Source organism: Nelumbo lutea, chromosome 7 (assembly GCF_056320005.1).
Source record: "Nelumbo lutea isolate HS-2025 chromosome 7, American lotus-T2T, whole genome shotgun sequence".
NCBI classification, from domain to species: domain Eukaryota; kingdom Viridiplantae; phylum Streptophyta; class Magnoliopsida; order Proteales; family Nelumbonaceae; genus Nelumbo; species Nelumbo lutea.
The window spans coordinates 30,179,398-30,207,045 of NC_142690.1; the positions used below are offsets into that span (position 1 = coordinate 30,179,398).

Genomic DNA, 27,648 nt, shown 5'->3' on the forward strand with positions numbered 1-27,648 from the left:
TTTAATATTAACAGTATTTTTAATAATTACAGTATTAATAATTAACCGTATTTTACAGTATTTTCAATAATTGTAATATTATTAATTAATAGTGTTTATTAAAATACTAGATTTACTAAAAAAGTTAAATATTATTGAAATTATATTTGAAACTGTAAGTAATATAATTAAATTTTAAACTTTAATTAAAAGTAATTATATTTAAATTATTATTTAAATATAATTTAAGCTATAAATAGCAGAAAAGTACATTTAATGAACAAAAATTAGCCAAGAACATAACCAAAAATAAAGTACCAATAATATTGTATTTATTAAAAAACAGTATTAACAATTACAGTATTTATTAATTAACAATAATTAAATAGTTACATTATTTTATTCATTAACAATATTAACTGTACTTTTAATTAATACAATGTTTTTAATAATTACAATATTATTAATTAATTAAAAGTATTTATTGAAATATCGAATTTATTAATTAACAGTATTTTTAATTAATATAGTACTTTCAATAATTACAGTATTTTAATTAATTAACATTATTTATTAAAAATAATGTATTTTTTATTAATAGTACTTTTAATAATTACAGTATTAATAATTAACTGTATTTTACACTATTTTCAATAATTGTAGCATTATTAATTAAGAATGTTTATTAAAATACTGTATTTATTAAAAATATTAATATTTTTTATTAATTCATTAATTAACAGTTTTTAAATTGTTATTAATGTAAGTTTTAATTTAAATTATATTTTAAATACTATTGAAATTACATTTGAAACTGTAAGTAGTTTGAAACTTTAATTAAAAGTAGTTTTATCTAAATTATTTATTTAAATATAATTTAAGATATAAATCGCAGAAAATTACATTTAACGAATGAAAATTAGCCAAGAAGATAACCAAAAATAAAGTACCCATAATTACCAAAAATTATCCAAAACATTACTAAAAATGGATTAACATGATTTCCAATAAATATTATAAATTACCAAAAATTTAAAAATATAACCATTTAAATTACTTTTTGAAAATATATACTAATTATTAATAATCTTCAAGAAGTAAATGCGATTAGTTCATATAATATTACAATGGAAAATAGAAAAAAAAATATTTAATATTATGTATTTTCATTATTTCACTCACTCAACACAGCCGGTGCATCGTACGGGTCCCACTAGTACTTATTAACATGGGCGCTGGAAAAGACGAAGACAAAGCTGCGCAAAGGATTTAGGGTGAGACTGTGAGAGACGAACTGGTAGATCCCTCTTCTTGTTCTTCTTCGGTTTTTCGTTCTTCTTCTCATTCATAATGTTCTGTTCGGTAGAGCTCTGCTAGATTAAATATTCTATAGTATATTGAAATTGAACCAAACCCTTGCTGATTCAAACAACCGATTCGGCAGTTTTGTTCTTTTTTTTCATGACTACGATGCCCTGTTGGGCAGTTATATTTTGCTGCTATTTACAATAAAAAAAAGCCTTACTAGATTAATGTCGCTTCCATCTTAATGAATATTTTGGGCACAACGTATTGAACGTCGGAGGTACTTATTTGCAAACTAATTTGCAATTGTCTTTTGGAGAATATGATCTTTTTTTTTTTTTTTTTTTCTAGCCAATGTTTGGTACCGTTCAGCAATGAGATGACATCGGATGAGTTTCGTTAAGTTTGCTATGTTCAATCAGTAGCCAAATGAGTAAAATGACATTAAATGTGTGCTTCTTTTTTGTAGTAGTTTATAATTCTTTAGTAAACATGGCCACTATCTCATAATGAAGCTCATTAGGAAGAACATGTCAAGAGCTACTTGACTGTTGTATTAAGCGGTACAAGTAAGAAACTAATTACAGAACAAATTGCAAACAATGTAAAGAAAGTGAAAGGAAACAAGATGTAGTACTTTAGCAAGACTTGGGTAAGGGGGATGTAGGGGTTGGTGGGTTTTGGCCAATGGGAGAACCCAAAATGGGATTTTGGTTTAATCAAGGTCAAATAAGAGATATTTTTAATGAAACTTGATGGGCGGATAGTTTTAGGCATCTGGAACTTGGTGGTGATGTTTGATTTGTTTAAAGGTGTGTCATATGGGTAGAATTAAAGTTTCAGGTTTTTGGCCAATGGGGAAGGCTAGAATGGACTCTTAGTTTGATGAAGGGCCAAATTAGAGAGATTTTGGATGAAATTTAATGGGTGGATATTTTTAAGTTATTTGAGTTCACTAATAGTGTCTGATTGGTATGGAGTAGTCATACAAACGCAGATTTAAAGCTCCAATTTGGCTAATGAAGAAGACTGGAATGGTATCTTGTCTTGTTAGGGTGCCAAATGGGGAAGATCTTGAGTGAAATTTAGTGGAAGGTATTTTAAGGTGTCTGGGACTTGATGAAAAGGAATGATTTTCAATTAGGTGGGTAGGATGGGTGGCGTGGTTACGTAAAGGATTTAAGGCTAAAATTGATTGGCCAATCAAGGGTTTTGAAATGAAATCTAGGTTGGTTCATGGGTCAAATGAAGGAGCTTTGACATGAGATTTCATAGGATGGTAGATATTAGGTCATTGGTGTGTTGAATGGGACTTGATGAAAAAGAATGATTTTCAATCAGGTGGGTAGGATGGTTGATGTGGTTATATAAAGGTTAAAGGGTTTAAGGCTAAAATTGATTGGCCAATCAAGGGTCTTGAAATGAAATCTGGGTTGGTTCATGGGTCAAATGAAGGAGCTTTGACATGAGATTTTGTAGGATGGTAGATGTTGGGTCATTGGTTTGTTGAATGGGTAGTTTTAGGGTCTCAAAGTGTTAACTAATTAGAATTACTAGAATGGAATCTTTATAAAAAAATACTATAATGGAATCTAAGGTGAAGAGGGTGTAAGATATTGGAATTTGGGGCTGAGGTTTGGTATGAAGGGGTATTCTGAGGTTCTATATCAAGTGGTTGGGCCTAATTAGGTGATAGATATGTGCTTGATCAAGGTTGTCAGATCGGAAACTAATGAGAGAAATGATGGAAGATGGATATGGTGGATATGGTAATCTTTGGGTGTGGGTTGATGTTGGACTTGATTTCAATGTCCTAGTGATAGTGGTATGGTATGATCTGAAGATTTGAAGCCACATGATGTGAATTTGATCTTTTATTGGCTTTTTTGATCTTGATCTTTGGAAAGGTATGGCATAAGATTTAACAGTTGATCTTTGGAGTCTAATTATGAAATTTGGTGTGTAATCGAATTTTGGTTCCTTGGTTTAAATGGTGATGTCTTGTTAATTGATTGGGGGTTAGGGGTATCAAATTTCATTGGTCCTATTGATTAGGGCCATTGAAAGAAAATCATATGAGTCTGGCTAGGGTTCTATTGAATAGGGACATCAAAAGGGAATCAAATGGGTTTGGATGAGTTTTTTAGGCAATTTTTGGGGTTGTTTTTGGAGATTTGAAGAGGGTTTTGAGGATCGGAACTCAGTGTTTTGAAGTAGTTTTCATGGTTTAATTTCGTGTTGTCTCAGTGTTTCATTTTAGGCTTTGAAGGCTGATTTTTAAGGTTTTGCCTGAGCCATTCAAGGTGTATATTTTAGGACAAATGGACTGCATTTTAAGGGGTTTTTGTGTTTTAGTGGCTGGAAGGTTAAATTTGTGTTTTTAGAGAAAGCTAAAGAAATGGGGATTACTAAGCTGATTATTGAAGGTGATTCAAATGTAGTTGTGGGCTGGCTGAAAAAAAGGGGGAAGGGATCATATGGAGGTTAAGGAATGAATTCAGGGGTTTCAAGCAGGTTTCTAAAGACATGATGGTCCAAATAAGGTGGATAAGGAGATCTGCAATCAGTTTGGCTGATGGTCTTGCAAAGCAAGGAGCTCAAAGACAATCTGTGTTCTGGGCAATTCTGTAAATAGTGAATAGTTACTGTTTGTGCTTTGTTTTGTGCCCACAACTCTTTGTTGTATCTCTAGTTTTTAATCTAATGAATCAATTGTGTTGCTGATAAAAAAAGAAGGTTAAATTTGTGTTTTGGATGGGGTTTTGAGGCCTAGGGCTAATGGGGTCTCTTTGGGGGTTTTGTAACAGGTTTGGTTGGACAGAGGGTAGGCTCAGAGCCTCAGATTAGGTGATTGAGATAGGATAGGGTGGCCAAAATTGAGTAGCTACAAGAAAATGTTGTAATTAGCAAATGTGAGCTCCCACCCCTTTGGATTGTTTATTTTTATAAACTCCATTATTTAACGTACAAATCATTAGTATGCTAATATTTCTGGAAGTTATTTAATTACTTTTTGAAGTTAATTTTTTGTTGGAGAAATTATATTTGAAGTAGAGAATGAATGAAATGTAATTTGCAATATTAATTGTTTGACTAATGAATATTGTCATGGCTGGCTCCTGGCCTAGTAAGAGGTGCTGTGCCATGGACAATACCGGAATATTTTGATGAGTAGGGGACTAGGGGTGATTATTTCTAGCTTGGCCCACAAATTTTTAGACTTAGTCCTAGGTTTTGTGTCTAGCTCAGCTTGGGGCTGAGCTTGTAATATATGTAATATGTCACCATCACCATAATCCAAGCTTTATCCTAACTATATGGTGTCAGCTACATGAAACCTATTTTTACCATTATGTTCTGTTCAGTTTCATATCCATTGTTAAATATGAGCCCTTAAATAATTTCTTACTACGTTAATCCATGCCCTTTTTTGGTCTGTCCCCAACTCTGCTAGCCCCTTTAACTTATAATAAATCACTTCTTATGGGTGTTGTAGATAGTTCTCTGTTCCAACCAAACCATCTTAGTTTACTTCTACTCGTTTTATCATCTATCAAAGCTACTCCTAGTTCCTTCAAATGAGTTCATTTTTAACACACACACACACACAAGGTGTGACATATATTTTACACACATATTGTATGTGCTAAGCCCAGCCTGGCCCATGAGCACCCATAGTGAGGAGGTTTCTCTTTGAAAATGTCCTAACCAACGGTGAGGCAACTTGATCCAAGACTTACTTTCTAAGTTTGAAGAGAGAAATATTTACAAAGTGCAGATGCTAACATTGCTTGGAGACCAAACTAAAATGTAGGATGTGAAGTTTAAGAATTGCTTGCAAAGCCAAAGCTATGTGATTACTAAGGGCTCGCTTGGGAGGGCTTCAGCTTTGATTGAGTTGCTTTCATTGAGCTGCTAAAACCCACTTCACCAGAAAGCCAATTTCTAGGCTGAATTAAAGCCTATTTAGGACTTCTGGTGTTTTCACCAAACATAGCTTCTAGGTTTTCTATGCGGAGCGGGGTGCACCTTGCAAATCCAGAAGCTGCTGCTTGAAAGCCCTCCCTAACAGGCACTAAGGGGTGGATAAAATTTGTCCGTGTTCACAAATTGCAAGAAGGTTTCATGCTATGTTTCTATAGAACTTTTCTGGATACATAACTTTTGTTGTCAATTTTGAAAAACCAAAGTCTAGTCATCCCACTCACTCTTAGATCATCTGGTCAAGATGTAAGCATGCATCAGAATACTAGCTTTAATGTCCATGGTAACCAAAGAGATTAGGACCAAATAATCTGCATTATGACTTATTTTAATTCTTTCTAACTTCTTATTGAACTCTACTTAATTTATTTTAATTTGAGTCTCTGTTGTTTTCATAGATTGGATGGAATTACTTGCCTGCTCATTTGCCTTAGTTCCATGCATAAAGGGCTTGCCTAACTAAAACCATGATTCTGGACTACATGATCTGTAAACCAGAAAAGAACCTGCTGACCTGGAAAGTTTCCCATGCTTGATGATCAGGACTTTGGTTGTGCAACGATGGTGATATTTTGAGTGTTTGTTTCCCGGAAAAATCTATGGTGCTGGAAAGACATGATACCGGGAAGTCTTTAATCAATCAAAAGCCCCTGTGAATTTTGATGAAAACCCACCCGATTGGTTACCACTTTCATGATGCTGGTTCATTGGTTATAAGTTTTTCTGGTATCATGTCTTTCCGGCAACATAGTTGAATCCTTGTTTCCTATTTGTTTTTGATATGTCTCTTTTTTCTAGATTAGAGATTTATTCCTTTCTAGAGCACTTGTTCTTTTTTTTTTTTTTTTTAAGACTAGAGAATAATTGGACACAAATTTATAAATAGAAAACTTGCAAATACACTTGTTTTGGGGGTTCTACAACTTGAACATGCAAAACTGCATTTGTTTATAGGAATATACAACCTATACATGCACTAAAAAGGGAAAATCATGCATTAACCTAGAACCAGGAATAAACAAAAAGGAAATAAAAAAGAAAAATAGGAAAAAAAGAAAAACCCTTTGATTTTAATTTGGCCTCAAAATCTGAGTGGAAAATTAAACCAATAATTTTGTTGCATAAGTTGGAGTAGATATAGTAGGTTCTTTAGGTGGCTTTACTTTGTTGTGCAACTTATAATCATAACCAAGGAGTATTTTTTGTGTTTTGTATTATTTTTAAGTTTGGACATGTATGACCTAGTTCATCTGGATGCTCTACTTTGAATTTATTGGAAAGAAAATCCAATTTGTGTTATTGATAAAAAGGCCAATTGGTGTTTTCGTTTCTTTAAACTACTTATTTTAGGTTATGCAAGTGAATTTTTCTACTTTTATTGGGATTGACACATAACATTATATTTGATTTACTCAACAGGTCTTCTTGTATGATATGTTACAACCTCTCAATGGTCAAAAATAAAATGTTAAAACATCCACAAAGAAAGTTTTCCAAGCATGGAAATAACTATAACCATATATACATTCATCAAAAAAAAAAAACTGTAACCATATATAGTTTTTTTTTTTTTTTTTGATAAATGATAGCATTTTATTAATAAAGAGGGATTACATCAAGATTTAGAAGAGAAACTATCCCAATAGGGACGCAAGGTGAGATCCCATTCAACAATGACCCAAATTACAACTGAGCCAAAAACAGTTCAGACTTAAACACCCCCATCTTCGCAAAATAATCACCCATTCCATTTGCAGACCGCCTTTCCCATTTCACAAGAACTGTCATGTCTCTAACTAGCCATTTGAACTTTTTCATAATAACCATATATAGTTATTCTGGGCAAAGCTGTAATCTGTAGTAATCTGGGTCACTACAATGCTGAAATTCTAAACTCATGGTTCAAAGTATTGATATGCATTCTACACAATAATTGTGTATAATGTGATTAAATGAATGGAACACATAGAAAATAAGAGCTTTGGATCAGGCCATCTTTGGGAAGGCTATTTTCTATAAGACCATTTATCCTAAATTGTTGTATTTAGCACATTGGTGACCCTGAAAATTGATTCATATCAGCTGATACACACCAATATGTTGCAGTATTTTTAATCTTGATTATGATCTTGTGATAGACTGATAGTGTATGGGAACGCTGACATTGTTTTTCTTCACTCTGTCCTGTATCTGTATTCTGTAATCACTTGGGGATTCATTTGTTTGTTATAGTTGTTTGATTAGTGGTGCTTCAAATTTCGATCTTTAATCTTATTGTACCTTATTGGACTTCCCCTTCTCGGATGGTTTATGCATGATATCCCAATGGAGTCATATGGCATGCTATTAGTTGCTTAAGATTGCTTCACTTGAATACATTGTGTTTTTCTAAATGTTTTTCTTGATACTAATATTATTCCATGCAGCTAAATTACATATAGATATTGCTTCAAACTCCAACATATCATATTTACAAGGTTGAAGAACACGCACCTGTGTATATAATATCATGGCTAGGTCATTGTCTAATTTACTTGTCAGAGGTGTTACTGGTCTACATGCCTCACATTCTTTGAGAACAGTGGTATGAACATGAACTTTAAGTTATTTTAATTTTTTGTTTGACTTGAAAATAAAATTTGTTGAGGTCTATATGCTGAATTTGAGTTTGTAAATGAAAAAAAAACCTACCACTCAAATAGTCTGTTAACGTTTTTATTTAGTATTAATATAATTTGGAAAGAGGTAATAGGGAGACTTAAGGTCCATTGAATAACAGAGATAAGAGGCTAACGATATAATCAAAGTACCACACTTGTTATTGGTAATATTGAATTTGTGTTTGTAAAAAAGAATCTGCTACCCATTAAAGACTAAAAGAGGGATGGTCATATTAATTAAATCCACTCTTTCCAATCTTCTCTTCCAATTTACTTTTGTCAGTATTCAAAGTCCTGATGAGAGTTGTGCAAAATGTTGAGAAGATAAGTAGAAATTTCTTGTGGGATTTTAAAAGTAATTATGGTAACAGTCATCTCTTGAGATGGGAGGAGGTGTGTTAATTAAGGGAGGCAGGTGGACTTGGAATAGGAAGGATACGAGAAAGGAGTAAGGCTTTCTTGGGTAAATGACTCTTAGGTTCCCAAAAGAAAGGGAGGCACTGTGGCATTCAGTTATTCAAGGCATTTACATGGTGGATGCTGAAAAGTTTTACTAAGATTGATGGTGTCCTACTATGCCATTTATTGGTATTACAAAAGACTGATAATTTCATTAATTTAAATCATGGAGGTAACATTGGATTGTATTGTATTTGATCCAATTGGTTACTGGTGCAGTCTGATCCAATAGTATAATATGTTTTTTTGGTATGGTCTACTCCAATCCAATGATCATAATGGATTATCCAAATCCAATTTAATTGGATTTTATCCAATTCAAGTCCAATCCATTGACAGCCCTAGCTCCATCCCCTTTGTTTTCTTCCCATAGGCTGTGTAACGTTGCTTCCATTCTGCCTTTAATGTTTAACACTTTCATGTTTTATCACTTTTAGTGTTTGATACTTGCTATCTACTTTCTAATATTTGATTCTTTCATATTATATCACCTTTATTTTTTATACTTGCTACTTTAGCATCTTGCCAACTATGCAATAAACATTAGGAGTTGAAAAGATTAGAAAAGAAATTGTGTCTGTTAAATTAGTGAGCAGAGAATGTATAGATGCAGGAAACACTCATTGTTAATTTATGAAATGAGTGCATTAATGGGACAGAACTAGTGGGTTGCTGATTAAGCTTATAATAACCAGTCTTTAATGCTTATGCACTGCTTGTTTTTTGACCATTAGCACAACCAGAATAATTTATTATGAGAAAGGAAAAGACTAATGCACTGAGCTAGAAAATCATGATTGGAGAGCTATTATGAAATATGAATGCTTGTTTGCTTAGGCTTGAAATAGACTTATGACTATCATTATAAACTTATAACACAAACTTCTGTTTTCCAAGTATCCTATTTCTTTTACCTAGATTATGGAGGCAAAATTCATTTCCTGATTTAAACATGCCAAGTAGGTGTCGGGATCTTTATACCAGCATGGCATGAGATATTCAACTACAGATGATCCAGGAAGTCATGAAGATTTCAGACCTACAACCAAAGTTGTGAATTCTGGCCTTTCCACAAAGGACATTGTTGAGCAGGTGTGTTTTTCCTATCAGCTTGTGAAAACTAGTCTTCTACATTGTTTTCTTAGTTAAGCTGGATTAAGATATTACTGCCTGAGGTTCACTCCTTTGCTCGTGGTTCTTGTTTATGGATTATGGCTAGTTTCTAATCTACAGGATGTCAAGGAAAACCCAGTGATGATTTATATGAAAGGGATTCCTGAGGCTCCTCAATGCGGATTCAGCTCACTGGCAGTTAGAGTGCTGAAACAATACAGTAAGTTTCCATGTTCTTGATTTGGATTTACTCTTATTTTTTCTTCCTTCTTTCTTTCTTTCTTTTTTGATCATATGCTTGATGATGATAATTATATGCTTGATTTGTACCCCAAACTAATTTTTCCATCCTTAATTTAGTTCATTTTTCAAACTTTACAATGTTACACTGTTGAGAAATGAACCTTAGGTAGGGCTATCAATGGTCTGGCCAAACCCCATCCAACCTGACCTTATCACACAGTCTGGGTGTATTATGTGTCCCAATTATTAATAAGGTCAGTTCTGGGTTTGCATCACACACACACACATGCACACGCACACGCACACGCACACACACACACACACACACTAGCACATGACAAAAATGCCCCAACATTTTGTTTCTCATGGTGTATCTGTTAGAACTTAATAAAAGATGCCTTATCCATACCTTTCAACACATATATTGGGATACTATCAGGTCCTAATGCCTTCCTCTTCTTCATCTTGCTTATCACCTCCTTCGCTTCAGTAATTCTAGTTTTATGAAGGTATATGTTATTTTTTGCACTATTTATTAATACCTCCTCTTCTAGCACCCCCTACACGCTCTTCATTTCATAACAAAATTATGAAACTATCCTTTTTTTCATCAGTAAAAATTACGAAATTATCTTACTTCAAAGTGGGTTGCTAATGGGTGCTTTAATGTATATTATGGTTCATAATGGCTATTTTATACTCATAGCATTTATTGGATCTTATCACAACAGCTGTTAGCACTGCTTGTAAAACATTTTTTATTTAGTTATTTACCCTTGCACATGAACATAGTGGAAATCCATAAGATTGGGCTGTCAGGTTGGGGAAAGGGAGGATAGGGGGATGTGGGTTGTGTTCTGTGTAGAACCTGATGAGAAGGGTTATAGAAATGGATGATTTGGGTTATGTTCTGTGTAGCAGCAATTTGGAAACAGCAGCCCACCTATTGCTGCACTATGATTTTTCATATGGGTTATGGTGTAGAATGATGAATCTGTTTTCAGCTAGAGATGTGTTTTCCAGGAGGCATTACAGTTTCCTTGGAGCATGGTATTTGAAGCGTTTGAGTAAGGTGGCAGAGCGGATTGGGGCATCATTCCAGCAGCAATTTCTTTTTTATTATTTTTTGGTCTGTGTGGAGAATGAGAAAATGCCCGAATCTTTGAAGCAAAACAGGTTTCTGTGGATGAGGTTTTTAAGAAGCATGCTGGATATGCTTCACAGGTGGATGACAAATTCAAAGTTTTTCAAAAGGAAGCCATACAATACTTTTTTTTCTGATAAGGATAATAATCTTTTTGTAAATCATAGTTGAGTTTTTTGATTATGTCTATTATATGTTTATATACCCTTTATTCAGATTTTCTTCGTGAAGGTAAAATAAAATTTATTAAAAGGAATAAAAAAATTATTAAAAGGAATAAGAGATTACAAGAAAGATGACCAGAAGTCACTTGAGAGAAGAAAAAAAACCCTCCAATACACCCCTTAACACCACCACACCCTTCTACAATCACTGCAAACAACAAACTTTCTCCATTAAAGAAACTTGAGAGAACCACCCAACCTCGGACAACTTAACAAATATATTTCAGATTCTCATTGTACAGGGAATTTCTTGTACTTTTTTGATAAATTTAATGTAAAAAAATATTTAGCCGTTGGAAGAGTGATCAATTTTTTCCAGCCAGATGCTTATCAAAAAAAAAAAAAAAATCCAGCCAGAGTCCAGATGGGCTGCAGCTTTAGAAAAAAAAGATGAGAGATTTCCTGTGGAGGGGTTGGAAGGAGGAATCTAAATGTCACCTGGTAAACTGGAAGAGAATCTGCTCATCCAGGGCAAAGGGAGGCTTAGGGATAACGGATAAGATCAGTGAAAGATGTCAACTCAGCCTTGCTAGGGAAATGGCTATGGAGATTTAATGAGCTTTCTGACAATTTGCGGAGAAGATTAGTTATAGCAAAGTATGGTTCTAGTAGCAGGGAGTGGGAGACAGAAGAGGTAAGATCCCCCTATGGATGTTCAGTTTGGAAGGCTATCCAGAGAATTTGTCCTCAGTTCTTGAAGGGCATAAAATATGAAGTGGGAACTGGGAAGTGGCCATAGGGCACTTTTTTGGGAGGATTATTGGTGTGGATATGGCCCCCTAAGGACCTTGTTCCCTGATCTGTTTGAGATAGTTGTAAATAAGGATGCATCAGTGGCTGATTATATGGAGAGGCAAAATGGTCATTTTACCTGGAACCCTCTGTTCAGGAGGAACATGAACGACTGGGAAGTGGAGTCTTTGGTCAATTTGCTGCAGATTTTGTATGATGCCAAGATCCTGGGAACGGGGGAGGACAAAAGGAAATGGTTGTATGAGAAATCAAGCTCCTTCTCAGTGAAGTCCTTTTTTAACTGTCTATCAAGGGAGGATACCTCTCACTTTTTGAGTAACAGGATCTGGATCAGGCCTGTACCTTCAAAGTTAGCTTTCTTTGTTTGGTCTGTAGTGCTGGATAAGATTCTAATCAAGGAGAGTTTAGCCAGAAGGGGCTTAGAAGTGGAAAATCTGGACTGCTCATTATGTAATGGTAGTGTGGAGAATACTAGCCATTTGTTACTGCACTGTGGCTTCACTTACTGGGTTTGGACAAGACTGGTAGAACTTTTTGGAGTTAAATTGTGCTTCCCGGCGGATGTGAAGGGTTTCCTAGAGGCTTGGTTCTTAGGAGGATTCAGCAAGGCTGGAAAAGTAGCTTGGAGTATTCTCCCCTGTACTGTTTTCTGGGCAGTATGGGGTGAAAGAAATAATAGAATTTTTGAAAGGAGGCAGAAATCAAAAGAAGAGGTGCTCAACAGGATTATGGGGATGGTGTTTTTGTGGCTGACAAATCATCCACTTTTTAAAGCTAGACACACTTGTTCTTTTATTGAGCCTGATTTCCTTTTTGTAAGAAGCTTATAGTGTTTTTTGGTTGCTTTGGAGACTGGCTTTTCTTAGTTTTTGCTGTCTATTCCGCTGTACAGTTTCTCATTGTACAGTGGCCCTTTGTATTTTGGCCTTTTGTTATTAATGAAATACTTTACCTTATAGATTAAAAAAAAGAGTGATAGTACCACAATTTATTTCCCAGATTCATAACTTGGTGGTCTCATGTTTCTGGGTTCTTTTTTTTTTGATCAGCGAAAGGATTTCATATTAATGATTAAAACTTAATACAAATGTTGGAATATTCCAACACCCTTTGGTAACAAAGTTTAGAAGTTTGCCTAGAAAAGACTCGGCCTGTCAACTCCTGCTACCCCATTTGCAGATCTTCTCACCCAGCTGAAGTTTTAATTTAGTTGCTTTGCAATAACATCAATTTCCCTAGAAGCATGTCTATATTTCCAAGGTGCTGCTTTGAGTTGCTTTGTCCAATGAATTACTAGTTGTGAGTCACCTTCAACTTCCAAATCTCTGAGACCAAGCTGTTGTGTTAATCTCAAACCTTGTAGAAGTGCCAAGATTTCTGCTTTGATTGAATTTCCTAAGCCAACTGGACCTGAATACATCACTACCACCAAATCTTGATGATCTCTAATCACTCCCCCAAGGCCTGCTCTTCCTGGGTTGCCCATAGAGCTACTATCAAAGTTCATTTTCAGTTTATTTACAGCTGGGGGCTTCTTATCCATTATCACCTCCTCAATGTGTTTACCTGTTTGCACTACTTCAGACCAAGTTCTAATAAGTAATAATGTCATTGACTGAAAAAACTTGGAATGGCTCCAATGTTTTTACCCAGTGTGCAGCTCTCACTAAGATAGCTTCCACTAGTTCCTCCTTAGACCTGTTCTTCTCATTGAAGATTCTATTGTTCCTTTCTTCCCATATTGTTCAAACCAATGCATCTTGTACTGTCCTCTCACATGACCTTTCCTCTCTTTTCCTTGTGCCTCAGGAAGTTGGGGTTGAATAAGTTCACCACTTCTTGTGAGGGGACCCATCTGCAATCAAAGAGAGCAGAAATATTCCTAAATGCAAAACACTAGAGGACAGGAGATTAATAAATGTTTCTGGTTCTTTTTTAATTTTCTTTCTTTGTATAGATCTCCCCCCCTCTCTTTCTCTTGGGGGGGGGGGCTCTTTCCAGTGTAATTTGATTCAAAGTCTACCAACACTAATGAATTTATTGCAATGGGTATTGCTCACAGATGTTCCTTTAAGTGCCAGAAACATTTTGGAAGATCTTGAATTGAAGAATGCTGTAAAAGCCTTCAGGTAAGTCAATTATTTTTCTGCATAGATTCATCTACAGAACCATTTTTCTTTAGCAAATTGTCTTCGCTATCATTAACAGATTAAAAGTTATGGTAAAAGCCTTCAGGTAAGTCAATTATGTTTCTTCATAGGTTCATCTACAGAACCTTTTTTCTTTAGGAAGTTGTCTTTGCTATCATTAACCGATTGAAAGTTATTTTTCCCATCTTTTTTTTTTTGACAAAGGTAATGTATTAAGAAACTAAAAGGAGAGGTATACACATGAGCAGAACGAATAGAGCCTCAAAGAGAGACAAGTTAGACAACACCTAATACCAAAGACTATGCAACAACTATAAAAAGGGGCCTAGACCTGAACCTACAAAGAATTGGGACTAGGTCCTTCAGAACAGCCAAGCGTAAAGAACAAAAGCTAGTAAAAGCAAGAATTGAACATAAACTCTGCAAACAAAGTGATAGACAAGCCTCAAACTTTAATCATAGCCAAAACAATCAAGAGTGGACAGCCAAGACTATAGGGGTGAGCATGGGTTGATCTTGGTTCGGTTTGGTTCCATGGAACTGGACCGAAAACTCATGCTCACCTCGGTTCCAGGTTTTTTGGAACCGGAACCTACCCTGTCGGTTCCAAGGTGGGTTCTGGTCTTGGCGGTTCCGGGGTCGGTTCCAGGGTCTACCCGTGGAACCTGTTCTTTCTTTACTCTCGCCCTTCAAGAAAAAAAATGAAACATGTCCTTCAAAAACTTGATTTTCAATAATGATAATATATAGTTTAAAACTTATATTATCTTTATTGATTAAATTGAATAATCTAATATGCAAATTATCATAATATATTAATACATGGTTTAAAATTTGCCATTATAATTTAAATTTGGTAAATATTGCCTGCCTTTTACATTATTTATTTAAATTATGCCTTTTACATTATTTATTATACACATACAAATATTAGAATGAAAACAAATGATCAAATCACTCAAGTAACTCGATGGTCAATTGAGACCATGGCTTTTATAACCATGAGTGCTTGGGCTCAAATCTTCACACCCTTAAAAATACTTTGGGATTTATTTCAAAGCAAGGTCGTTTCCAAGGCCGGTTCCACCAAGGCCAATCAAGGTTGGTTCATCAGGTCGGTTTGGGTAGGGTAAACCTCTAGACCCTGGAACCGACCCCCACCGAGGTCGGTTCCAAGAATTTGGAGCCAAACCCTACCCTGTAAAGACCGGGTCGGGTTTGTTCAAGGCCGGTTTGAGGTCGGCTCCATTTGGTTCTGGGTAGAACCTACCCATTTTCTCACCCCTACAAGACTATCTACTAAGCAGTTGAGAGGAACAACCTGAAATAACACTATCCAAATCCAAATCAGATTATGAGTTAGAACTACAAGCCAGATTGTGTGAACCAGACATCATGGCTGAGCATTCCATAGCTCTGAACCAATTGCATATTTAAGCCTCCTAACCATCTGCTAAAGGCACCCCAAGAAATTTGCCAAAAATCATTGCCTGTTCCCAACACTACTATGAACAGTTTTGAACTAGGCTTGGAATCTCATCCTTTGGCCTCGGGTTTCCTACATGGCCAGCCACAGGCTCAGCCTGGTTTTCAGTCCCAAAAGAGTGGGAAGCGGTCTGAGAATTGGGCAACAACAATTCCCCAACACCTACCTCAGAGGAGCCATGGTCCTCGAGCTCTGTGACTGTGGTCAAGGCACCTTCCTTTCTGATAACCTGGGCCTGTCTTGAAGGTGCCCCCCTGCCCCTAGGCATCATACTGCATTTAAGCCTTGTTGTGAGGATTATTTAATTGTTATTTTATAGTTGCTGTTAGTGTTAAGATGTTGTCAGTCAGTTATTTTCTTTCTTTCTTATTAGTTTGTTTCTAGGGAGTGCCGCCAGGGGCATACTTGTAATCTCCCATTCTTTTTATATTAAGTTAATATAAATAACTAAACTGGCGGCAGCCAGTAGTAGTAGGTTGTCTCTCAATCATATCTTCCTCTTCTCTTTTTCTCTCTCTCTCCATGAATGATTACATGGTATCAGAGCATAATTTTGGGCTATAAAGAATCGTTACTCTCATCTAAACCAAGCTCTTTTTCTCAGTTTCTTTTTTTTTTCTCTTGATCTCTTGGACGTGGAAGATAGAGAAACCTAATCGTACTGGTCAGGTCACTTGCGACTGCTTTCTTTGGGTTCTTCCTGAAGGGATAGGTTATCCATCACATGGACGCCAAAAGATTGCGGAATAAGGGGGCGAATTTCAAAAATTTTTCTCTCCCTTCAACTGGGAATCGAATTCCCTATTTAGAAAATCATATTTTCAAGGATCATTTTTGAACCATAAACTAAACCAGATCTGAACCAAAAGAAGTAGGGAGGGATTATACCCGATACGGAGAAGCAGTATCTCCCAATGGAGGTGTTCACGCCTAAGGAATGATCCAAAATTTGCTCCCACTGAAGATGGCGCAGTGCAGGGTGGAGTAGAATCAACAGTGTTCTTCCAAAAGAACTTGACCCTTCGCAAGAATCAACTGGAAGACTTGTGAATACAACTCCAACCAATCTTTTCTCCAAAAGATTGATATCAAGATCAAATCTTGATTTCTCCCAAGAACTGGAGATCGAACTATTGGGGGCGGCGGCTGCAGGAAGGAGGCAGCAAGAGAGTATTCGCAGGGTGCAGAATTCTCTCTTCTTGTGATTTCAGCTCTGAAGACAAGGGTGTGTTGGTTGCATGTCTTAAAGCTGTCGCCCCCTCCTTTTATAATCTCAAAGGGATCAGCTCCTATTCCCATTAGGAGTTGGAGATCCAAATCATATTTGGATAAGAAGTCCCTTTAAGTGATAAGGGATAACCCTTATCTTGTCTACAGATCAGATTAGCCATCTCCTAATCTAATTAGGAGGCTTCCAGATCTAAATATTATTTAGATCTTGGACTCTCTAAGTGGATAGGGTATTGGCCCAATCCTATCAGCTGATCCATCTCAGAATTCACCCCTTTAAGTGACTAATCAAATTAGCCTAGTTCGAAATGGGCTTAAGGCCCATTTAAGGTTTTGTATTCACTTGGCCTTCCAAACTGTTGCCCAATTGGGTTTCCTTGTATGGCGTGGGACCCTAACATTGATCTACACATTAGCCACATGGGTTCGGTCCAGCCTTTGTTACAAGGCCTGGCCGAATACACTATTATGGACAGTGCACCCCGTGAAGACCATCTCATGGTCTCTATGGGCCCAACACTTAACCTAAGTGGTCCCTGGGTCAAGCCATCTTGTAACACCCATGGACTGTGGGCAAATGCAAAATTAGCCCATCAGGTATTATCCTCAATGGTCTTACACTTAACCTCTCAGCCCATAATGATCATACACTGCCCGACAAGAGAGGACCTCTCCCTCAACTGCAAGGAACAATGTTGCACTCTCTGCTCATATGGATCCCGAGAATTAAAACCTTTTGCAAACCTTTTAGAAACCATAATATATATACTTTTATATAAAATATATTTTGCAAAACAAATCTCAACGATTGAAATTGGCTGTCGGCAATCTTGGTTTCCATTAGTGAGAGTGCATCCCCGATCATTACCTTTGTTCGACAAAGGGGCTGATCCTATCATTATGATCATCCACTCAGATGAATTCTCAGATTGTCCCAACATACCCAGGTTTTGACCCCCGCTAAGGATCTCACTGAATGGTATATCAAAGACAGCCCAATCCGACACTTAGTGCAGTATCATAATCGAGTCTAGGGGTCGGGTGTAACTTTCCAGTTTTGCCCATCAATCTCCAAGGTCTAGGGCAATACTGGAAATCTGGTCCAGTTCAAAGATTCAATTAATTCTACACTGTATGTGCCTAAGGTCTCACTTTGACAGCTGAGACAGGCCACCCCAACCGACTTGGTGGCACCACAGTGTCAGCCTTGTCAGGATAGGTCTCCCCTGATCGACCCACTGGCTGTGAACATTCTAAATGAACACGAGTCTCATTAAGTGTCCAGTTTAAGGGTATTACACAGAAACATACCAAGGGAATATGAATCAAATATGAACTTTTATTCATTTACAATAAACTCATAAAGTACATCATCTTGATTGAAGCTAAGGGCATACAAAACTGTCTAACACTTGGTCATAACACCAAGGAAATCTCAATAGAAGAGGGGCGATGCTGTAAAGACTCTTCTCTTTGTTCAATGCTGTGAGAATTGATTTCTGGGTTTGCACCTTCGTACAGGTGTTGGACAGGGTACGTGTTCCTTGTTTTTTCCTGTGGTCAATGGTGTGAAGGCCTTGTTTTTGGGTTTACACCTTTGTACATACGTTGGACTGTTAGTAAGCATGCACTGTAGTCAAATTGCTAGTAGACTGTTTTAACGACTGGTTGCTGGATTGATTACTGGGCTGTTTTGATAGCCAAACTAGCACTGGGCTGGTTTCAACATTTTTTTTTCTTTTTTCAGAAGTAAAATTCTTGGGGATTTAGCACTTTGATTGTGGCTGTGGTGTAGTTGTGTGGGATCTAGTCTGGTACACTTGTTATTCTGGTTCTTGTAGTGTAGACTCTCTTCCTCAATGGCAAACTATGATTCAACTTCATCTGGGGTTACACCAACCCGTAGCACAGCTGGTATGGGAGGTGAAAACATGATGTTTCCCATGCCCATTACCCCTTTAAATGGTCTAAACTACCTGGAGTGGGCTAAAAGTGTAAAACTTTATGTAACGACAAGGGGAAAAGCTGGTTACATAAATGGGAGGGTGAAAGAACCCAAGAGTGAGACAGCTGAACATGATAGATGGGACCAAGAAAACAGTATGGTGATGTCTTGGCTCCTTGCAGCCATGGAACCTGATGTGAAGAAGAACTTTATGTGGGCAGACACCGCTAGTGAGATTTGGGAACAGGCCAAAACTACCTATTCTGAGCAAAGGCATTATGCCAAGGTTTACTAGTTGCAAGCTGAATCCTCAACCTGTAAATAGGGAAATCGCAGTTTGTCTTCCTATTATTCAGCCCTTACCTCCGTGTGGAAAGAATTGGATCATTATCAGGCTATAGAGTGGAAACATGATGACGATGCTAAGGCCTACAAGAAGTTGGTTTCTCAGCAGCGTGTGTTTGTCTTCTTGTTGGGACTGAGCCCTGCCTATGAACCCTTGAGAGTTCAGATCTTACGAAGCAAAGAGTTGTCGTCGGTTCACGAGGTATACGCCCTTATTCAATCGGAAGAAAGTAGGTGGAGTGTGATGGTTACAACCGAGGGGGAGAAACAAATTGCTTTGGCTGCAATGAGTAATAACAACATGGGGAAGAAAAGTGACACCAAGAAGGCTGATGATAAAGACAAGTTGTACCCACTGTCGGCACTCACGACATACACGTGACACATGTTGGGACATTCACGGGAAGCCCAAGTGGGCAGTGAAGAACCAAGAACAGGGTAAAGGGCAAGGTTAGAAGAAGATGAACACAACACATAATGCAACACATGTGGCAACCCAAGATACTCAAGTTGCCGGTACTACCCGGGACCACCTTACTAATTCTGACCCCAAGGAAGATATAATGAATTCCTTCAAAGACCACTTGGAGTCATGGTAGGGCTTTGTGACAGATGGATAGTTTGGTACTTCTACATCATTTGCATCTACGTCAGGTAATGCGACTTCTGCATTCCATGTCACTCCCACTGGTTCCCCTTGGATCATTGACTCAGGGGCCTCCAACCACATGACCGGTAAGCCGAACTTGTTTCAGACTTATAGCCTTTTGTCAGGAAGGGATAAAGTGAGACTTGCAGATGGATCATTCTCCTCCATTGCAGGCCAATGATCGATATCTCTTCCCCATGGCCTTAACCTGAATTGTGTATTGCATGTCCCTCAACTTCCTATAAATTTGCTTTCAATTAGTAGTATCACAAGCTCTTTAAACTGTAGTGTAACATTTTTTCCTGGTTCATGTGTTTTTCAGGATCCAACTTCTGGGAGGACGATTGGTAGAGGGAGCCTAGTGGATGGTCTACATTCTCGACAACAAAGCTGGTCTCTCGGTGTCATCCTCAGAGTCACATGGTCAGTCAAATAAAAGTCAATTTTTTTTTGTGGCATAGTCGGTTAGGTTATGTTTTTTTTGAAATAGTAAAGTCTTTGTTCCCGGTTTTATTTAAGTCATGTTCAATGTCAGAGTTCCAGTGTCAAATGTGTCAGTTGACCAAACAATGTAGAACAACTTTTCACTCAAATAATAAAAGATCAAGTGTTCATTTTCATGTTGTGTATTCTGATGTATGGGGGTCTATTACTATAATCTCTGAGGGTGGATATAAGTACTTTATCACATTGATCGATGACTACTCTCGCTATACATGGGTATTCCCTATGCGTAGTAGAGACGAAGTTCCAAAGATTGTGAAAGACTTCCAGAGGATGGTATTTACGCAATTCCATGTTGAAATACAAATCTTTCAATCCGACAATACAAAAGAATATTTCCATGGTGAGTTCAACGAGTTCTTTGCCTCCCAAATCTATTCATAGGATCTCATGCGCAAGAACACCACAACAAAATGGTGTTGCAAAAAGAAAAAACAGACACCTCTTGAGGTAGTTCGCGGGATTATGTTACACATGAATGTTTCAAAAAGGTTTTGGATGGATGCTATACTTGCAACTGCTTATGTCATCAATCGCATGCCCTCCAGAATGTTGAACTACATGGCCCCTCATCAGTTGTTGTTCCCTCAGTCCCCTTTATTTTCCATTCCTATGAGATTTTTTGGTTGTCGTGCCTTTGTCCACGATCTGTCTCCGTCTCGAGGTAAGTTAGACCCTTGGTCCATTCCTTGTATCTTCCTTGGATATCCCTCATCTCAAAAAGGGTATCAGTGTTTTGATCTCGTTAGTCATAAGTTTTTTGTGTCTATGGATGTGTCCTTCTTTGAGTATGAGCCATTCTTCCCTTCTTCTCGAGTAGTAGTGTGGAAGAGGAGAAGCAGGTTCAGGTCTGCCAAGTATCCCTTCCTTCTATTCCAGACCTTGCTCCCTTTTGTGTCTTCCAATGTACATGCCGTCGAGATCAACAATGTGATATGTGGAGCAGCCAAACATTGAGCAACCGACACCGTTAGGCTCCCAGGAGGTAAGTCCAGTCCCTGTTGCACCTACTGATACCCCTACTACTGTGGATGACCTTGACATTCCTATTGCTCAAAGAAAGGGAGTCAGGTCATGCACTACCAAACACCCCATTACCTAATATGTCTCCTATGATCACATTTCCCCCTCATACCGAGCCTTTCTATCTGCAGTTGATTGCATCCCTGTTCCCAGAAATTTTGTAGAAGCCTTAAAATGCCCCAATGCCATGAAAGATGAGATTGATGCTCTTCATAAAAATCAAACTTGGGAATTGGTGGATCTTCCAAAGGGGAAAGACCCCGTGGGGTGTAAGTGGGTGTTTACAGTTAAACACAAGGTAGACGGGACAATTGAAAGGTACAAAGCAAGATTAATAGCCAAAGGGTACACTCAAGTGTACGGGGTTGACTATGATGAGACTTTTGCTCCAATAGCTAAGATTTACTCAATTAGGGTTCTCCTGTCATTACCTGCTAACCTTGATTGGGAATTGCATCAACTGGACATAAATAATGCTTTTTTAAATGATGACCTAGAGGAGGAAGTATACATGGTTCAACCCCCTGGATTCTGTGCCAAGGGAAGTAAAAATAAAGTGTGCAAGCTGAGAAAGTCTCTTTATGGTTTAAAACAATTTCCCAGAGCTTGGTTCAGTAAGTTTCACATGGTAGTTCAGCAGGTAGGCTTCAAACAATGTCAGTTTGATCATACACTCTTTGTGAAAAGATGTCAGGAACATGTTGCTGTATTGATAGTGTATGTGGATGATATCATCATTACAGGAAATTGGAGTTCAGAAATACAAAAATTGAAACAATTCCTTGCATCTAAATTTGAAGTGAAAGATTTAGGTCCCCTGAAGTATTTCCTTGGAATTGAAGTCGCTCGCTCAGAAAGGGGTATCTTCATTTCTCATAGGAAATACAACCTTGATCTATTACAAGACACATGCAAATTAGGTGCAAGGCCAGTAAATACTCCCATGGATGTTGACCACAAGTTGGGTGACTGTGATGGTGAACCTCTGAAAGATATGAAACAGTTTCAAAGGTTAGTGGGAAAGATGATTTATTTGTCCATGACCTGTCCAGACATTACCTATTCAGTTGGGGTTCTAAGCCAATTCATGCACTCTCCTAAGAAACCACACATGGAGGCAGCAAAGAGAGTTCTTAGATACTTGAAAAAGTATCCCGGAACAGGTCTAATATTCAGTAAACATAATCACCTAAATGTGGAAGTCTTTATAGATGCTGATTGGGCAAGTGCTGTGGATGATAGAAAGTCCACGAGTGGGTATTGCACATTTGTGGGAGGAAACCTAGTGACCTGGAAAAGCAAGAAACAAAGTGTGGTAGCAAGGTCAAGTGCTGAAGCTGAATATAGAGCAGCACATGGGGTGGCTGAAGTTCTTTGGCTAAAAAATCTTCTAGGGGTGTTTGGAGTTGTTGTTCACAATCCTATGTCTCTTTACTATGACAACAAGGCATCCATAAACATCGCCAGCAACCCTGTCCTACATGAGAGGACCAAGCACATTGAGGTGGACAAACACTTCATAAGGGAAAAATTGGGAAAAAGGGAAATTTGCATCCCTTATGTCAACTCCAAGGAACAACTCGTTGATGTCCTCACAAAAGGGCTTCCACACTCGTGGCACAATGAGTTATGTGACAAGCTGGGCATGATAGACATATTCAACCCAACTTGAGGGGGAGTGTTGTGAGGATTATTTAATTGTTATTTTATAGTTGCTGTTAGTGTTAAGATGCTGTCAGTCAGTTTTTTTCTTTCTTTCTTATTAATTTGTTTCTAGGGAGTGCCGCCAGGGGCATACTTGTAATCTCCCATTCCTTTTATATTAAGTTAATATAAATAACTAAACTGGCGGCAGCCAGTAGTAGTAGGTTTTTGTCTCTCAATCATATCTTCCTCTTCTTCTCTTTCTCTCTCTCTCTCTCTCCATGAATGATACAAGCCTGTTGTTGCAAATGCTATTCACAGGAACCAAGCCTTGAGATTGCAGAGAAACCAAAGACTACAATCTGGGCAGCAGTACAAGCGGATAGGGACTAACTGTTGGTTGCACCAACGGGTTGCGGGTTGAAATTGGTAACGGATTGTGACCTGTGGGCTGCCTCATCTGCCTCACTTGAAAGGAATTCTCAAGAGGCGCCTGTTCAGAAACTGAACATTATGCCCAATTTGCAGTGAACAGATGGGAGGGAAATGGGGGAGCTTCGAGCTTGTTCAACCCCCCAGTTACCAGAGAGCCAAAGCTATCAGCCTCAACCTCCATTGAAGTATGACGTCCATTGATGAAACTAAATGCAACTTGGTTAATGATAAAAAAAAAAGAAAAAAAGAGATGCTACCTGTTTTATATTCTTACTGTTGGAAGAGAGTAGGTAAATGCTTTTTCTTGGGCCAAGTAGCCCTTGTATCACCAACGGAAGAAAATGTTACACTTAATAATCCCATGTATTGAATTAAGAATTAAGATGCATCTTTAGGCTGTCTTGTGATTTTAGGCATCCATGGTGGTGGACACAGTCCATGATGCTAGTATTGCCCAAGGAAAAAAAGTAGATGAAAGTATGAATTCTTTGAAGTAGGGATTGCAAATTCCAGAGTTTCAGAAAATTCAAGGTCAGATTGGAAATTCGTCTAGTTTCAACTGTTCAGAGAATACATTATCTGACAAATCCCATCTATTGTGCATCATAAGATCAAAAGTTTTACATGTAGTGCTTGTTTTAATTGTGAAATACGGAAATCTGTCCCTGCAGCCATTGGCCTACATTTCCACAGATATTTATTAAGGGGGAGTTTATTGGAGGCTCAGATATTATTCTCAACATGCATCAGGTAAAGATCCTACATCAAATGTGTATTGACCTAAATTGGTTTCTATTTGGTTGCTCTAATTTCCTTGTCCATCCAATGCAGTCTGGGGAGCTGAAGGAAAAGCTCAAGGATATTTCTGTTGACAATTAAGAGTCAGGTGAAAGCTATTACAACTGACGATAAGAGTCTAGGGGGCACTTGGGATCTGCTGCTCGCCACGCTGTGTGGGCTCTCTAGGGGGGTGCATGGATCTTTTATAATTTCCTTTTCATATTTGTTCACCTTATTTGGCAGCACTCTATTGTAAGAGAAGTGATTTCTTAAAGTTCACAGAATTCAATAATAAGACTTGGGCTGCTTAGATTTTCTTTTATAAAAGGCTAAAAGCATTAAGCATGGTTATGTTCAACGCATTGGTGACAAAAATGAGTTATAGAGTCTAGATCCAAGTCCACCCCATTTGGTAATTGTAAACTAAGATTCTTTAAGAAGTTTTTGTTTAAAAAAATTCTGGATGGAGGGACACTGACCTCAAAATTTTATTAACCATTATCTAACGGAAAATGAGAATAAAACAGTGTTCAAAAAATCATTAAAAATACAACCATGAATCAAGAACCATATCTAATACTATGAACATGTAAACCAATTGTATCTTCAAAAAATAAGCCTTCCAATTCGAGGAGCCATAACAGCATGGTTCAAAATATTGATACGGCCGATACCCCAAATCTCATTTCTCTTTGTTTTTTTTTTGGTGTATCGGCCTGTATCGAACCTCATTTCTCTTTATTTTTTAGGTTTTATAAAACCTGGTTCAGAGGGGTCGGTTTAAGGCCTGTCTATCCCCTGAACCGATTTAAACCCTAAAACACCCCTTGTAAGGGTGTTTCAGGAAGCCTCCGATACGATGCGCATCGGCCGATATGGCCCGTAACTAATCAAAATTTTGAACCTTGCATAACAACTTGAGCAAAAAAAAAGATCTGGTGGCTCAATGTTAAAATCAGGGTTAATTACCTTTGTATATCTTATACATTGGACTGTACCCTTCGGAGTCTGGCATGGCAAAGAACAGTAGATTGTTACTCGTTGCTCTCCACCCTGTTTTGCTCTCTACCCTATGTCAGTAGCTTGCCCTTAGGTTGCGTTTGGTTGCAGTGCAATTTTATTTGCACTAGCACAAATGCATGAGTGCAAAGGATAAAAAAAGCAAATTTTGGTTTAACTTTATTTTGGGTTTTATTTTTTTTTTCTGTTTCATGTTTTAATTTACTTCTTCATTTATACTGTAATCAAATAAAATAAGATAAAATTTAAAAGAAAAATAAGTTAGAATTTACACTCAAATCATTTGCGCTACCATAATTTTGCATCAGTACAATTTTGTTTAGACAAATCACACCAACTTCTGACCCTCCACCAAATTCGTTAACCAATGCCTACACCATTGTTGTCGTCCAACTGTCTACCAATTATAGTCCGGTGCTGGTTTGGGCGGAGCGGCGGATCGTTCTCCAAATCAGGGATTGACTTTACTTACCCCTGCATTAATCAAGAATGTTATTTGGCCTCATAATCTAATCATACAATGAATCCGAAAGCGAGGCTCAGTCTGTGAACACCTTTATTTCTTTTTTGTAAACTGCCCCAGTTTTTTTTGGTGACTCCACCTTTTCTTCACTCATTCTCGTTTTGAGTTTGATAACATGATTGATGAACAAGCAGCGTTGGGTTTGTGATAAGGGTGAGCAAGAAAAATCAAAAAATCGAACTAAAAATCTGGTTAACTGAAATAGTTGATTCGGTATTTTGAAAAAACCAAAGGTATCGGTTCAGTTTTGGTTAACCAAAATAGAAAACCAGCGATTAATCAAACTGACCGGTATTCATATATTCATATATATTTTATGTATACTTATATATATATATTATATATTTTATATTTTCTATACATTATAAATTAATAAATATACATTATATATAAATATATATTTATAATATATGATATATTATTTATTATTTAAAGTATAATAGTTTATATATATTTTTAGTTTTCTATTATATATTTATATATTTTTCTATAATATATATTGTAAATAATAAAATACCAAAAAACTGATAACCAGTTTTCCAAAAACTGATAACCAGTTTTCCAAAAAATTGATCGGCTTTGGTTCGGTTTCAATTACCAGTTTTCCAAAAACTGATAACCCCTATTCGGTTTCAAAAATAATCCCACAGTTCGATTAAACCAACCGTGAACACCCCTGGTTTGTGGCATCAAGAAAATAAGGGAGAAAGGAGCAAAGAAGAGAAAAAAGAGAGAGAGAAAATGGCAAATTCTGAAAACTTAATGAACCGTTAAATAATCAGTTATTTATCTGTTAGACTTAAACCTTGAAAAGATCATCAAGATACATATAAGTTGTTTTTAAAAGGTTAACAAGGTATATATCAATAATTAACCCTGGATTATATCACTTGATAATCCATTATGTGGAATACCTAAAGTACTTCTTAAAATTTGATTCCTTAATTGATACACAATTTAGACTTGGGAAATTCGAGCTCATTGCCTGCAGGGTATGAAAATAATCAACCACAATGCCAAAAATAAAAAAAAGAAAATAATCAACCATAAAAATAATTTGAGCGTTCCTAACTTCTATTTGTTAGAATTAAAATGCTTGAAACTGCAAAGTTTAATAATCTTGCAATGGTGAGTTTTGAAACTGCCCATTCATGGAATTTATAGCCAACACTAAGGGGTTAACTTGATGGTAGGGGTGCAAATGGATATATCATCATCCGATCTGATTCCAAGTCCTATCCTATATTGTTTGGATATACCTGTTCTGGATTTTCAGGATCGGATTGGATAATTGGATCTGATTCAACCCCTATCCTATATATATGTTATGTATTCATTTATTTATATATGCTATATATTTGTATATGTTATTTATATATATAAATATGTTATTTATATTGTAATTTTGTAAAATTTTTATATCATTTATTTATTTTTATAAAAACATGTATATATATTGATGAAAATAGTTGAAAAATATTTATATATATTTATTTTCTTTATTTAAACAGTTATATTTCCTTTTTGGATCAGATTCAAATATACCCTAATTCGAATCCGATTCGATCAATTTTCATCCCTGCTTCATTAGGGAGGTCTCCATCCCCATGCTCTTCTTCATCCTAGGTGACCTATAGAGCTTCTCCATTGTCTAATCGCATGGTTAGGCTCTTATAGTGTGTTCAAGATCTCCCATTTGGTTCTTCATTCTCTTGTATAAGATTGTTTGGTCCTATTAACATGATGATATTATCCAATGTCTAAGATGATGATGCCACATCATTGCACCACTAGCAGCAATGCACCATTTTCTCAAAAAACACTAACTTTGGCATTGATCCAGACCTGGAGAAATGTTTTTTCCAGAAAAAAAGTACTAAATAAGAGGGCATTGTTTGAAACACCGTTTTATCCGATGTAACACCTACATGACACCATTTTCTAAAAAAAATGTCATCGATGCCAAACACCCACGAAATCAGTATGGTTTGAATCATGTGTGACCATTCATGTTGATTGATCACCCATCATGGAACCTTGATGATTGGCC

The 27,648-nt window shown here is 36.9% G+C and overlaps 1 protein-coding gene across 4 annotated transcripts; it reads left to right on the plus strand.

Annotated features, from left to right (window-relative positions):
* Positions 1 to 1,157: 1,157 nt before the first annotated feature.
* GRX4 (glutaredoxin 4) lies at positions 1,158 to 24,382 on the plus strand. 4 transcript variants are annotated; one of them, XR_016102162.1, is made up of 8 exons: positions 1,158 to 1,276; positions 7,695 to 7,852; positions 9,351 to 9,479; positions 9,621 to 9,720; positions 13,927 to 13,993; positions 19,992 to 20,092; positions 23,162 to 24,025; positions 24,107 to 24,382. XR_016102162.1 is itself a non-coding variant. In XM_088954439.1 (7 exons), exons 2-7 carry the CDS (start codon positions 7,778 to 7,780, stop codon positions 24,152 to 24,154), a joined length of 498 nt encoding a protein of 165 aa, XP_088810565.1. In that variant the 5' UTR covers positions 1,158 to 1,276; positions 7,695 to 7,777; the 3' UTR covers positions 24,155 to 24,382. The 4 variants fall into 4 exon arrangements, 2 of the variants coding, with proteins under 2 accessions (XP_088810565.1, XP_088810566.1); XR_016102161.1 differs by lacking the exon at positions 19,992 to 20,092; XM_088954439.1 differs by lacking the exon at positions 19,992 to 20,092 and having other exon boundaries at positions 23,947 to 24,025.
* Positions 24,383 to 27,648: the final 3,266 nt, after the last annotated feature.